The sequence below is a fragment of the Crinia signifera genome, chromosome 2 (genome assembly GCF_055691185.1).
Source record: "Crinia signifera chromosome 2, ASM5569118v1, whole genome shotgun sequence".
In the NCBI taxonomy this organism is placed as follows: domain Eukaryota; kingdom Metazoa; phylum Chordata; class Amphibia; order Anura; family Myobatrachidae; genus Crinia; species Crinia signifera.
Window position 1 is genome coordinate 167,028,487 of NC_139218.1, and position 13,011 is coordinate 167,041,497.

The following is a 13,011-nucleotide window of genomic DNA, read 5'->3' on the forward strand; positions in this document are numbered from 1 at the left end:
CACAAGTTAACATTTTTCTTTCTTTCTTTCTTTAACAAACATAGCTGAAGACTCACATATTTCCCCCTTCCCCCTCTCCTACCACGAGGGATGCATAAATACATGGAAACATGTCAGACATACAGATGGAGCCCCTCTTATTTATCTTTCTTAGGCTCACCTTGGCTATCCTATTGTTCTCAGCTGCAATACAATACATCGAACAATACAGAAGGGGATTACCAGAGTAATCCTATTACTCACTTAATCCTATTAAAGGAATAGATGAGAGGGCTCCATCTGTATTGGGGGTATAATGGAACATACACAGGTATGCATGGATGTATCAGTTAAGAGCAGTGGTGTCAAACTCATGGCTCTCCAGCTGTTGTGGAACTACATGTCCCAGCATGCCTTGCCACGGATTTTATATAATGGATTGCAAAAACTCTGGCAGTGCATGCTGGGACATGTAGTTCCACAATAGCTGGAGGCCCATGAATTTGACACAACTGGTTAAGAGTAACAAAAACTTACATATACTGAGAAAGATAAACTTGCGCTTGCTATGCTTCGGGCAAGGTGTCTCGCTACGCACAGCACACTATTTTATTCTCCCACCACGCCAGTGGATGGCAGGGCATGAAATACCTTTCGGCACATGTCGGCTCAAAAAACAGTGAAAAGCCCCATGTCAACTTTTGACTGTTGACCTAGACACTGTCGAACTAATGACCTGTCGAACTAACGACCTAGAACCATGTCGACATTTTCCCATGTAGACCTAAGGGTGTCGACCTAATGACTGTCAACCATCATGCTGTAGACCCAATGACTGCATCCCACCCTAACCTCCCCAGCTCTAACCTTACCTATTCTGACTATGCCTAACCCCCATTGGATAATTGTAACCAGCACCAGCATACTAATGGTCGGAATTCGGGCACCGGCCACAAGAGGGATGTCACAGTTCCGGCACCAGTCTTTTAACCAGTGTTGGGATTCTGGCGTTGATAGTCAAATTGCCAGCATCCTAAATTGGCGGAATGCTGACTGGGTCCTGATGTACCATATCTTAAAATGCATGCACAATATTTCCATGGAGAGGGCCCGAACATTTGAATTTGGGCTCCAAATGCAACTGGATAAAGTAATAGAGTGATTAGTGAGTTAGCGAGTGGCTTAACGCTGCCCGCTGCCCAGCCGAACACCACCCCTCGCATTCAACCGCTTGAAGGAGAAATCATTCTATGGTCAACGGCCATCAAAAGATTTCTCCTGCCTTCACAAATAAAAGTCAGTTTGAACTGACTTATTTACCAGGGATAAGCATCACAGGATGTTAGCTGCCCCAGCAGGCATCATCCCGCCCGTGTTCCCAGGGGAATGCAAGAGTTTTATAGGGACATCCATAACACACTGGGCATTTCCCTGATCCTGCTCTGTGTTCAACCCCCATCCCTCCCTCCCCAGAGCGAACAGCCCGGCGAGTGTGAAGCTGTCACTGTTGGGGTTTGCACATGCGCAGAAATGCAACGGCAGCCGCCCGCCACAAGCAGGCATCAATTCACCTGCATTCCCAGGGGAACGCCCAGTGTTTTCATGCTGCCATCCCCTTCCCGTGTGAATGCCTTGGTGAGTGTGACACTCACCAAAGCGTTCGCACAGGGGGTCTGCACATGCACATATTCACCCATTCGCAGACCCGCACAATCGAAAACAGGCCCGAATTTGGCCCCGACCGATTAGGTCTGAATCAGGCACAAAATGTGCTTTGCAATCAGGTCTGAATTAGGCCCTAAAATATCTTAATTACCTACTATTATGTGGTTTTTCAAATCTTATTACTGAGGTACCGGGCATTGATCGTGTTTAGTTGTGCAATTACCATTAATTTAACTTTATCCTTCTCTTATTTTAAGCTTGACAGCTCTTTCAACAGACCCAGGAGGTAGCTGCTGTCATTTTTGTTGATGGGATTTCGTCTGTAGCCATAATCTCCAGACTTTCTCTGAGTAGCAGTCTTTTTTTCCCAATGTTTTTTGAAATGCAATGCATTTTGCTTTTTTCTGTATCTGTAGCATTTTGTAAATTTTGGGGGATTTTTTATTTTTTGGGAGTCTCAGCTGCTCTTGCGGCTGCCTTTCTTTTAGCATCAGAGGACACTCTGCCCAGAGATTGATTTCCGTTTAGGAGGCACCCGAACTCCAAACCCTCCTAATTTTGTTTCTCATACCAATTGCCACACCTCTGTGAAGTTTTCATTTCACACTGAAAGGCCCAGAACAGGCTCTCCTGGTCAATTTTCGTCATGGCTCTCACCAAGAGGAAGCCACATCAGGAACTCCGTTAGACATCCCAGACCATTTGTCATGTGTCTGTGACATTTCCATCTAAATCCATCTAGTGGAAGGCCCAGAACATGCTCCCCGGGTAAAAGGTCTGTCTGACATACACCATCTTGACATGGGAAAGTCCTGGACACTCCAATAGGCATCCAAGACAATTTGCCATCCCTCTCTGAAGTTCACATCCAAATCCATTCAGTGGAAGGCCCTAAACTTGCTCCCCATGTCCATGGTGTGCCCAGCATACAACTCTCTGTTGTCAGCTATTGGATCTGGCCACATTGGTTTCCTTAAACCCCATGTAAGCAGGTAAGCAAAGGCACACATGTTGCAGTCTACACACCTTATTTTTCTCTGCCATGTTCTGTATTTGGTATGTCACTTTTCCAGCATAGTGCGATACAATAAAGTTAGGTTTTTCACTGCATTTGTCCCATCTAAAGCACTTGTTGTGGGAAAGAGTTTTTTCTAACCGAGACTGGAGTTGGCCAGCATCCGAAGGCCTGTTCAGACGGCATTCCTACAGAAGAGCAAATAGCAACTCACATAAATACAAGTTATTGTATGGAAAAATGTGTTTCAATATTTAATTTGTTTTCCCACTTAAAAAATCCACCTCTACTGGAAACAGCCTTTTGGGGTGTTGTCATTACTAGGAGATCACAATGTATGCATTTACTGTGAACCTGACTTCAATGAGGCACTTCAGGACCAGTAATGAGGAGCTGATTGGCCTACAACATATTATATTCTCATGAATATTCATTTAGCACACAATGCCTTTAGAAAGCAAATAAGAATCTGGATGAAGTAGCATTAATATCAACAAAAACGTTTTGGAATTAAAAGGTTTATCATAAAATAGCAATCCCACATAGAACATTGTTTTCTGCAGTTTAGTACCTTTCAATTTGCAACTTTTTTTTTAAGCTGATCTACAAATAATGCTGATTTTCTAAATCTTTCTGGAGCGAACCAACTAAAGGTGGCTATAGTACAGAAAACTCTGGAACCAATAAACATTTGTAATGGCTGTCTGAACACATAATACAGTAATGAGGATTGTTATAATGTGAATAAAACGGTTGTTTTGAAATAACATCTTTGTTCAGCTGCTGGATCCAAAGAATTAACCTAACTTGCAGTCTCTGTCCTCCCTTTGGTGACTTGTGTTACCTCCTTGTTGGCAGCAGCTGCTTTCAAAACTTCTGCAAATTTAGCCAAATATTCTGGCTCTGTGTCCAGCACTATGATGCTGCCAAAGAGAAATACTAGGCACACAGTTACTATGAGCTGTAGATGACCTCAGAAGTACCCACATAGCAAAATAAGTTTGTCGAAACAGAGAAGAGGAAAGCAGCTCGCTTGAGATAAATGGTAGAGAACAACAATGGGTGCCAAAAGTAGACAAAGCACACAGAAGTGTCTTAAAATATCTAGCCTTCATATGCAACACAGCGCATGGAGTCATGTCCCGGTGAGTCAACAGGTCCCAGGTGATTTTGCTAAAGGCAGTGTGTCTTTTTTTTTTTTTGCCAAAAATTCATCTTAGTCACAATGCGGTGGACGCACCAGGAGAATATGCTATATAATTTGATATTCAACACCTGTATATGTAACAGAGTCTGTATGCAAAGCTCAAAACAAGCCGCTACCACTGCCTCATTAGTTCTTACATAAACATATTTAGAGCCTCAGTAACACACCAATAGATGTGCAAGTATTGCATAAGAAATTCATTAGCACGGTCTCCTGGTGTGTCCTAGTGGTGACAGAGATTCAAAACCCATGTCGACCTAATTGCATGTGTCGACCTTCCATCCATGTTGACCTTAGACATGTTGACCTATTTCAGGTTTCAACCTATAAGCTATGTCGATCTTCGGTGGTTGAACCAATGCATATCAACCTTTGGTGTGTAAACTAACCGTGTACCCTGTAAAGTCTATGACCCGTATTCAATCCCAGCAAAATTTTCACCAGTCGAAAAATTTTCAGTTTTCCCCGTTTTTTTAGGGCAAATTCAATTCACCCTATTCAATCTGATTTTTGCCGCAAATTCATGTAGTTTTGGCAAATTTTTCGTCCGTTTTCACCCATACTGATTCGCTCCTCAAAAAAGTGACATGGCATGGGAAATTTGCACTCAAATACTTAAAGGTGAATCCTATTCTATATGTATGTATTTAAAAGAATATTTGGAAACATGCACACACCACAAATAAATATATTTTGCTTAGAAATGCCCACAATAAAAAGGATCTGCTCATACATTGGTTTACATAATAGCACATGCTTTAAAATAGGTAAAAAAAAAATGTATATACTAGATTTAAAGACCTTACATCTACAAACAAAAAACCTTATGGCTGCTTGTGCCCAGGTTATCCTGTGATATCGTACAAAACATCTATTTTTGCATCTTAAGAGGCATTAAGTTAGTTGGGCCCTTCCCTTAGGAGGCGTGAAGACCAATTACTAATGCATATTTTTCTGTGTCGGTAATGTGTACAAATTTTATATATAATAAACAGTACACAATGGGTAGCATTATTGTCACAGACATCTCACAGTATAATTACAAACCTCATTTAGCAAAGAGAAGATACTGACTGGACTTCCTTCAATGAGCTCCACACAGTTCTTGTTGTCTTGGTAACTGATAAAAGACCATTTAAGTCCCTCTGCTGAATATTCCTCCTACAGCATGACAAAAAAGAACATGAACTTTCAACTCAGCAAAATTGCAATTTCTTTAACACAAGTTTTTTGAAAAGTATATTTTTAGGATTTTGCAATATAAACAAAGTAAAACGTTGCAGTAACGATATCATTTGCGAGTACAATGATCAATCAAATAACACATTGGGAGAAGAAGGGGGGGGGGGGAGAGCATAGAGAATGAGTGATGAAATGGTTGGATACATAAGCCACTGTATAGATAGATGGGCATATGGATAGATGGGCCTAGGCACAACAGGACACACTAGTCATGTACATATATCACACATGAAGTCAAACTTGAAAGACCTTAAAGGACCTTGAAATATTGTGGCGGTCAAGTTCTCAATACATAACAAAATTACAGGGAATCAGAAATCTAGCGCATGCATAAATTGATTCTGTGGGGGAAATTTACTAAAGGAAATTTGTAAAAAATAGGTGTATTTGTATTTAGAAATACACTTATTTTTGACATTTACTATCCCGAAAATACGGCAATTCGTATTCGTATTGATAGCACATCAATACGAATACGAATTGCCGTATTTTCAGGATAGTAAATATCAAAAATAAGTGTATTTCTGGATACAAATACACCTATTTTTCTACAAATTTCCTTTAGTAAATTTCCCCCTGTATCTCTAAAGGTTTAATATGAATGTAAGGTTCCCATTTTTTGAAGAAGTTGCATGAGATTGACTGAGTGGAGTGGATTGAATTATATCTATCAAATGCCATGTAAGTATTAAGTTGTTCCTCGACCTCTGTCAAGTTGGGTATGTGTTTGCTTGTCCAGGACTTCAAGATAACCTTTTTTGCCACAGTTAGTAAAATTGTTAGGAAAGGAATTAGGTAACTCTGCTTAGCCTCTAATTTCCATGCCTTAAAGTTCAGAAACATAATCGGAACTAGTTGTAACTCAACCTTTAACTGGAATTCTCTTTCCACGAAATATAGTACCTTGAACCAGAACTTTTTATGTACCCACAGGACCAGAAATTTTGGAGAAATGTGGCTGTGTGAAAGCCACACTTCATGCATCTGCCTGTTTCTTCAGGGACAAAGAAAGTTTGCTGCTTTTGAGACTTGTATGCCCTGTGAATTACCCTGAAATGTACTTCCTGAAGAGCAGAGGATTGGAGAATTTTCATTGTGGTTTCAAAATAGTCAAATATATCATGAGCCTGTACAGAAGAAAACTCTTTTGGCCATGCTTCCAGAGTTTTATTTTGCAAAGAAAATAAAGAGTTTTTCTGCAGCTCAGTGTATCTGTTTTTTATTTAAATGTATGAGTGCTCTGGGTGAGTATGGGAAAAGTATTGCGCTGTCTACATCATATAGGGAATAACAATCCACCTCCTGCAACCATCCCACAGCATAATGAGCTAGAAGAGAATTGGCATAGTTTGATATATCCAGATAAATTTTGTGCATGCACTTTAACACAAGTTAAAGAAATTAACATTTCTTTAACTTGTGCATACATACTCTCAACATTAACCATGAATTTATGTTGCCAAACAGCAAGTAAAGGCCATTCTTGGATATATCTTGGGTAACAAAAATACAGGAAAGATGTGTATGGTGACAGACAGGAGAGAGGCAAACTTTAGAAGTGCCAGGTGGGAAGATCTACAGAGCATAACATACAGTAGGTGTCCTAAAGTGAGCTCTGAAATGACAAAATCCTCCCGTGTGGAGCAGCAGGTCAATGGAGTGTGTATAGTGAGGAAATACACTTTTAAATAAGAAACCTAGAGATAAAAATATACCAATTAGCATCAATAATTCTAGGAATAAAAAAAGCAACCAATGTTGAGTGCCAACATTGCCAACCCTTTGAATGCCAACATTGCTGTGAGAAATCCTCAAAATATCCAATAAAATGCCAGCAACGCTCACAGCCATGTCAACCGATTGAAGTTTTGTGAAATATTGCACCCAAAAAAAGAACAGTCGCTGTGAGCGACGCCAGGATTTTTACCCAATATTTTAATCTCTTACAGCAACATTTGCACTCAAAGGGATAATAAGTACTGATGAAAATGATTAATGGAAACACAAAGAAAGCAAAAATTATTTGAAATGATGTGTCCCTTTAGAGTCTATTTCCTGGGGATCACCAGACAATATCAATGCTGCACGGTGGTATGTGTCATTGGGTTGACCAATATCAGGTCGACATGCATTGGGTCGTCCACTAAAGGTCAACCCAAGAATTAGGTCACCAGTCAAAAAGTCAACATGGGGTTTTCACCTTTTTTTGTCCCGATTGTCGGCATGGCCACCATCAAAGTGTACGGTTGTGCTCGCCATGCTTCAGGCACACAAATCTATTCTCCCTTCATGCCCTTGTGGATGGTAGGGCATAAAATACTGCCTGTCGGCACATGTCAGCTCAAAAAAAGTGAAAAACCTATGTAGACCTTTTGACTGTCAACATAGCCATTGTCGACCTAATGCATGTGTCGACATTCAATCCATGTTGACCTTCATTGGTCTACCTTTGGTGTGTCAACCTAATGACCGTACACCCTGTAAAGTCTATGGCCAGTATTCAATCCAAAAATCATCAGTTTTCCCCATTTCAAACTCAGAACTGATTTTTCATCTAGCCGAAAAATCCAGCATTGGTGAAAAATGCATGCATTGGCGAATTTGACACCATATCGGCAAATTTGCCAATTTGCATTTCATGGCAGTTTTCGCCCCCCCCCCCCCTAAAAAGTTCAATGGCATAGGCGAAAATGTACTCTTTTGTTTCACCTGGTGAAAAACTCATCCAAGATGGAATATGCCACTATGTACAGTATGTATCCTTTATTTGGATTTTGGTCGACATGGACACCGTCCAAGTGTACAGTGTCCGCTCGCCATACTCTTCTATTGTCGCTCCACGCCCTAGTGGATACAGTAGGACAAAACCCACGTTGACCTAGCCATTGTCGACTTTTCAACCATGTCGACCTTAGCCATGTCAAAGTTATGTGGTCAACCCAATGCATATAGACCTTTTGTGCGACCATATAGCCTGCATCGACAGTCACTGGCCACTAGTCAATAGTGCATAGGTCAACACTTAAGAATAGTCGCAATACACTAGGTCGACACAAGCAAAAGGTTGACATGAACATGGTCAACACCAGAAAATATCGACCAGGTTTTTCATGACTTTTTTTAAATCAAACTTATTCTTTTTTTTTTAAATTAAGTCTATATTTAGATTTTATCATTTATACACATACATTGAAAAAAAAAAAAAATGTAATACATTTCATACATGCCAGAGAGATAAAAAAGCACAATGTTACAATCGTTAACAGTAAAAAGGACAGTAAACTTTTGACGGTACGGTGGAGATCTTTTTCTAATGCCAAATATACGAACTAGGGGCTAGAGATGGTACACATCGGAGAGAATGCCAATGTACGAAGAGTGTATCCTATGGGGTTAAAGACAGGCTAAAAGGTAACTGTCGAAGATTAAAAAAAAGGGTTTACAAGGAAAAAAGGAGAGAAAAGGAGAAAAAAAAATACAGACGACTGGGGGTGAGATAAACACGTGAATAAGAGAGAGAGGGATGGGGCAAAGAGGGAAAGCCCCTCACTCCCCTTCACGAGCCCCCTCTCATTTAAATCTAGTGACACAAAAGATTACATAAACATAAAATCTCTCGCTGGGTGATAACAATTGAGAAAAAAAAAAAACTTATTTAGTTAGTACTTTTAAAGACAAAATATTCAGAGTGATACCAAGTATTCCATATGGTGTGAAATTTAACAATTCTTTGGTTAGATGCATAAAAAAAACTTTTCATGTTCATAGGTTGTTTTTGCCATATTTAACCACTCCATAAAGAACGGGCCCTTGTGCGCCATCCAATAGCGTGCCACTATCACTTTGGCTAATGAAGTGAGAATTAGCAACAAAGAATTCATCTCTCTAGATACAATCGAGTCTAACCATACCCCCAGTAGTACATTGCTTTCTGCTAAGATGGCTCGTGGAGCCCCCAGTCCCTCACATACACCTAGGACCCTGCCCCAGAAGCGACTTACACTAGGACAGGACCAAAGGAGATGCAAAAAAGAGGCACCCAACTCCCCACATTTCGGACATTTATCTGTAGCGGCACCGCCAATTCTTTTCAACTTCAACAGAGTCATATAGGTCCTGTGTAGTATGTTAAATTGAACTTGTTGGATACGGATTGACTTTGTGGCCAGTTTAGGGGCGACCACAGCTGACTGCCAGGTAATCTCGTTTAGATTAGGTAGTTCCACTGTCCATTTTAGCCTTAACTGACAAACCTTTATCTTGGAAGTTTGTGGACAAGTGTCCATAGAGTTTTGCAAGGCAGCGCCGTGACGACAGTTTTAATAGAAAAGATTTGATTGGCGCCACTGTTAACCATCCAACTTGACCATGACTATATTGTGATAAGGCACTCCTGAGTTGCAAATATCTATGGAACATTGAACCAGGTAATTTATATTCATCCTGTAATGATGTGAAGGATTTAAAGATTTGATCTTGGTATAATTGATCTAAAGACCCCACCCCGTACTGTGCCCATAATCTCCCTCCTTGCTGTTTCTTGATTTCCTGGAGCGTAGTGAGGGAAGAAATAAATGAGTCTGGATCAGTCCCGACATATTGATCCATGTTACAAACCGCTTGCCAGATTTTAATGGCTTGGCTAACAATAGGTGGATATTTCTTACGAATCCTTTTTAGAAATAATGTTTGCAGAGGAGTGATCTTAGGATCTACGTAATTGATTAACCTAATTAATTCGGCGGTATAGATATCTTTTTTGACCCATTCTTTAAGATGAACCAATTGGGCCGCAAGGTAATAACACTTAAAGTTCGGCAAGGCCAGACCCCTACTATCGCGATCAAGCCATAAAGTGGCCATTTTAACCCTAGGGCACTTAGTATTCAATATAAAGGATGATAGAATACTATTTAGAGTTCTAAAAAAAAAATTATCTTTTAGGTAACACTACCATTTTAATTAGGTTTACCCGCCCTATTACAGAAAGTGGAAGTTTAGCCCAACATCTGCATTTTTTCCTAAAATCTAATAGTGCCGGGAGCATATTATCCTTTATAAAGTCCTCTGGCTTACTTGATACCTCTATTCCCAGATATTTGAAACTGGATACCTCAACCAGTGGAGAGTCAGCCCCCCAAATGTCACTGAGGCTATTCTCCCCCAAATGTATAATATGAGATTTACCCCAGTTTACCGTCAATCCAGATAATTCTCCGAATTGAGTCAGCTGCTGGAATACTACAGGGAGGTCCCGCTGCGGGTCTGTTGTTCCCACTAAAAGATCATCGGCATAAAGGGAGATGATATTTAATCTCAGATTTTTCCCCTGATCATGATGATACAGTTTAACTCTAAGTACATGTGCAAGAGGTTCTATCGCTATCGCGAATATCAGGGGGGGAGAGGGGACACCACTGTCTGGTGCCTCTATACATAGAAAAGGGAGATGAGGTATACCCGTTAATGGAGACCCTTGCCCTAGGGTTCCTATATAGTAGCATCAGCCATTTAATAAACCCAGAGCCGAACCCGAAGGCTTTAAGGGTGTGCCACAAATAGGCCCACTCGACGGAATCAAAAGCCTTGTTAGCGTCGAATTAACCCCTCTGCGTTTACATACTGGATATAGGAAAAAACTCTGCACAAGTTAAGCGTCGTGGATTTTCCACTCATAAATCCCGACTGATCGGGGTGAACTATCTCCCGAATTACGCTGCTTAATCTATTTGCCAGGGCCTTTGCGACAATTTTTACATCAGTAGGTATTAAGGAGATTGGTCTATATGAATCTACCTTAGACGGATCTCTACCCTTTTTTGGGAGAAAAACAATGGAGGCTTTAGCCATAGAAGGGGGCAGGATATCCTCGCTCATCATCTCCTGACTTACAGCCATAATATGGGGGGCCAAGACACCCCCAAATTTTTGGTAAACTTCTCCTGGTAGGACATCTAGACCAGGGGCTTTGCCTGATGGTAACGAGCTAATAACATTATTTACCTCTTCAATAGTAAAAGGAGCATCCATCAGACGCTGTGCATCTGAAGAGAGTCGAGGAAGATCTAATGAGGTAAAAAACTGCCCCAGCGTCTCTGCTTCGCTTTTAGTGTGAGATTGGTAAACTCTGCTGTGGCCGGAGAGCCCGGCACATGGGGTTAATGGCGGCTACAGCACTGAAGGGGTTAACTCTCCGTGCTTTGCCGTTATTCAGAACAAGGGCACTTGACATGTTTTAAACTGTATGAGTAGCACTGAGCTGGGACAGGACCCCTTCTGCAGTGCTGATGTAAGTTATAGCACTGAGCTGGGCACCCGGCACACATATCATATGTATTTATGTAATATATGTTTGGCACTAAGCTAGGACTGCATCATATATTGTGTATTGAATATTGAATATTGAGGAATGCATTCTGGACTTACAATGCACTTTGTACTTTTCTGGGAGAAGGGATTTAGCAAATCTTGGTGATGAGGAAATGAAATGCTAATCTGCCTCTCTGGTCAGAATGTCTGAAAGTGTCCAAAACACAGCAGGGAGTAGGCCCTGTGTAAGAGGTGCTAAAAAGGAAATTTGTGTACCATATGTGATGGGTCCCTGAGCCCAGGACATCCTGTGTGTGAGGTGTTGATGAGGCACAGACATTTGTGTTTCGTTATGTAAACATGCTACCAGGAGATAAATATCTCCCCTGTTCCTGAAAGTTATATATTCTAAGGAAATTGGATTTATCCTTTGTAGTATGTAATCTTGGTTCGTTATGCACGGGAAGTAACGTATCAGATTGAGATGCAAATTGTAAATGTATGGGGGAGGATCTGACAATGTCAAAGAGTTTTCTGCCTATATAAGCAGGGCTCTGTGAGCCCAAAGTTGTACTCTGTTCTACCTGTCCTGCTGTAAACATTCTGCTGTATGCTGCACTCTCCTATTCTAGGAGAGAGTTCTTTTAAGAACTTTGAGCAAATAAACATCTTCTTGCCTCAAGACGTCTCTGCCATTTTGCGACTAACAGAATTACCGCAATAATTCCGTTCTCCGGCTGTTCTGGGTAAAGGTATCCAGCGTCCTCCAAGCTCCGCTCTGCCAGCTACCGAAGCAGAGGTCTGGTCCGTGAACCAGAGGGGAAGCCACTGACGCCAGCCAGGAGTGTGTCAGCAGCGCGTCGACGCATACACTCCCGCAGGTAGTACTCAGGTGCCAGCGGTTGGTCCTGAGGAGGTAACCGTGGTTCCAGGCGCCACGTATAAGGAGTCTGGTGGTGGCAGCGATACCCCGCCCACTGCGTAGTGGGCGGAGTCAGTAACAGGCGGTTGCTGACGGTAACAGGGAATCCCCAATTGGCACGGTCCCGTGAGACCTGGTACCGCAATCTGTGGACCCGAAGGGCGTAGCCAGAGCTAAGGGCAGGCGTCCGGTCACATCTGCTAAAATGGGTCACAAATTCATCCACAATATCTGGAGTGGATGTCAATAACATGCCTTGTTCCGTTTTAATTTTTGTAATTACATTTGAGGGTCTATCCATCCTCAATAAATATGCCAGGGATTTACCCACTTTATCTGCATTGGCATACCATTGATGCAAATTTGACCGGAGTCTCCTATAATTCACCTCCTGTAAATATTCCAGCCATTTGGTCTGGGCTTTCTGCCATTCCGACTGATCTAAATCTGAGATAGATATTTTCCAACTTGGTCACCTGGGACTCCAATTTAGCCACCTTTTTCTGATGTGATCTCTTCAAAAAAAGAGATCTGTTTAATAAAAATGCCTCTAAGATAGGCCTTAAAGGAATCCCAGATGCACGAGTTTGGGGCAGTACCTTGATTAGTTTAAAAAAATACCTTAATTGCATCCTCCACCTCTCCTTGATCCATCTGGGAGAGCCAAAATGG

The 13,011-nt window shown here is 41.4% G+C and overlaps 1 protein-coding gene across 4 annotated transcripts in view; it reads right to left on the minus strand.

The window, feature by feature from the left end:
* The window catches only part of MYO19 (myosin XIX), a 198,245-nt gene that overhangs the window by 86,002 nt on the left and 99,232 nt on the right, over nt 1-13,011 (minus strand). For all 4 annotated transcript variants that reach the window (XR_014470392.1, XM_083173175.1, XM_083173177.1 and 1 more), the window contains exons 14-15: nt 4,914-5,027; nt 2,671-2,847 (exon numbers count right to left, since the gene is read on the minus strand). Coding sequence is in view for 3 of the 4 variants with exons in the window: in XM_083173175.1 (XP_083029301.1) it covers nt 2,671-2,847; nt 4,914-5,027 (291 nt within the window). In the remaining variant the exon portion in view is untranslated. The remainder of the gene's footprint in view (nt 1-2,670; nt 2,848-4,913; nt 5,028-13,011) is intronic.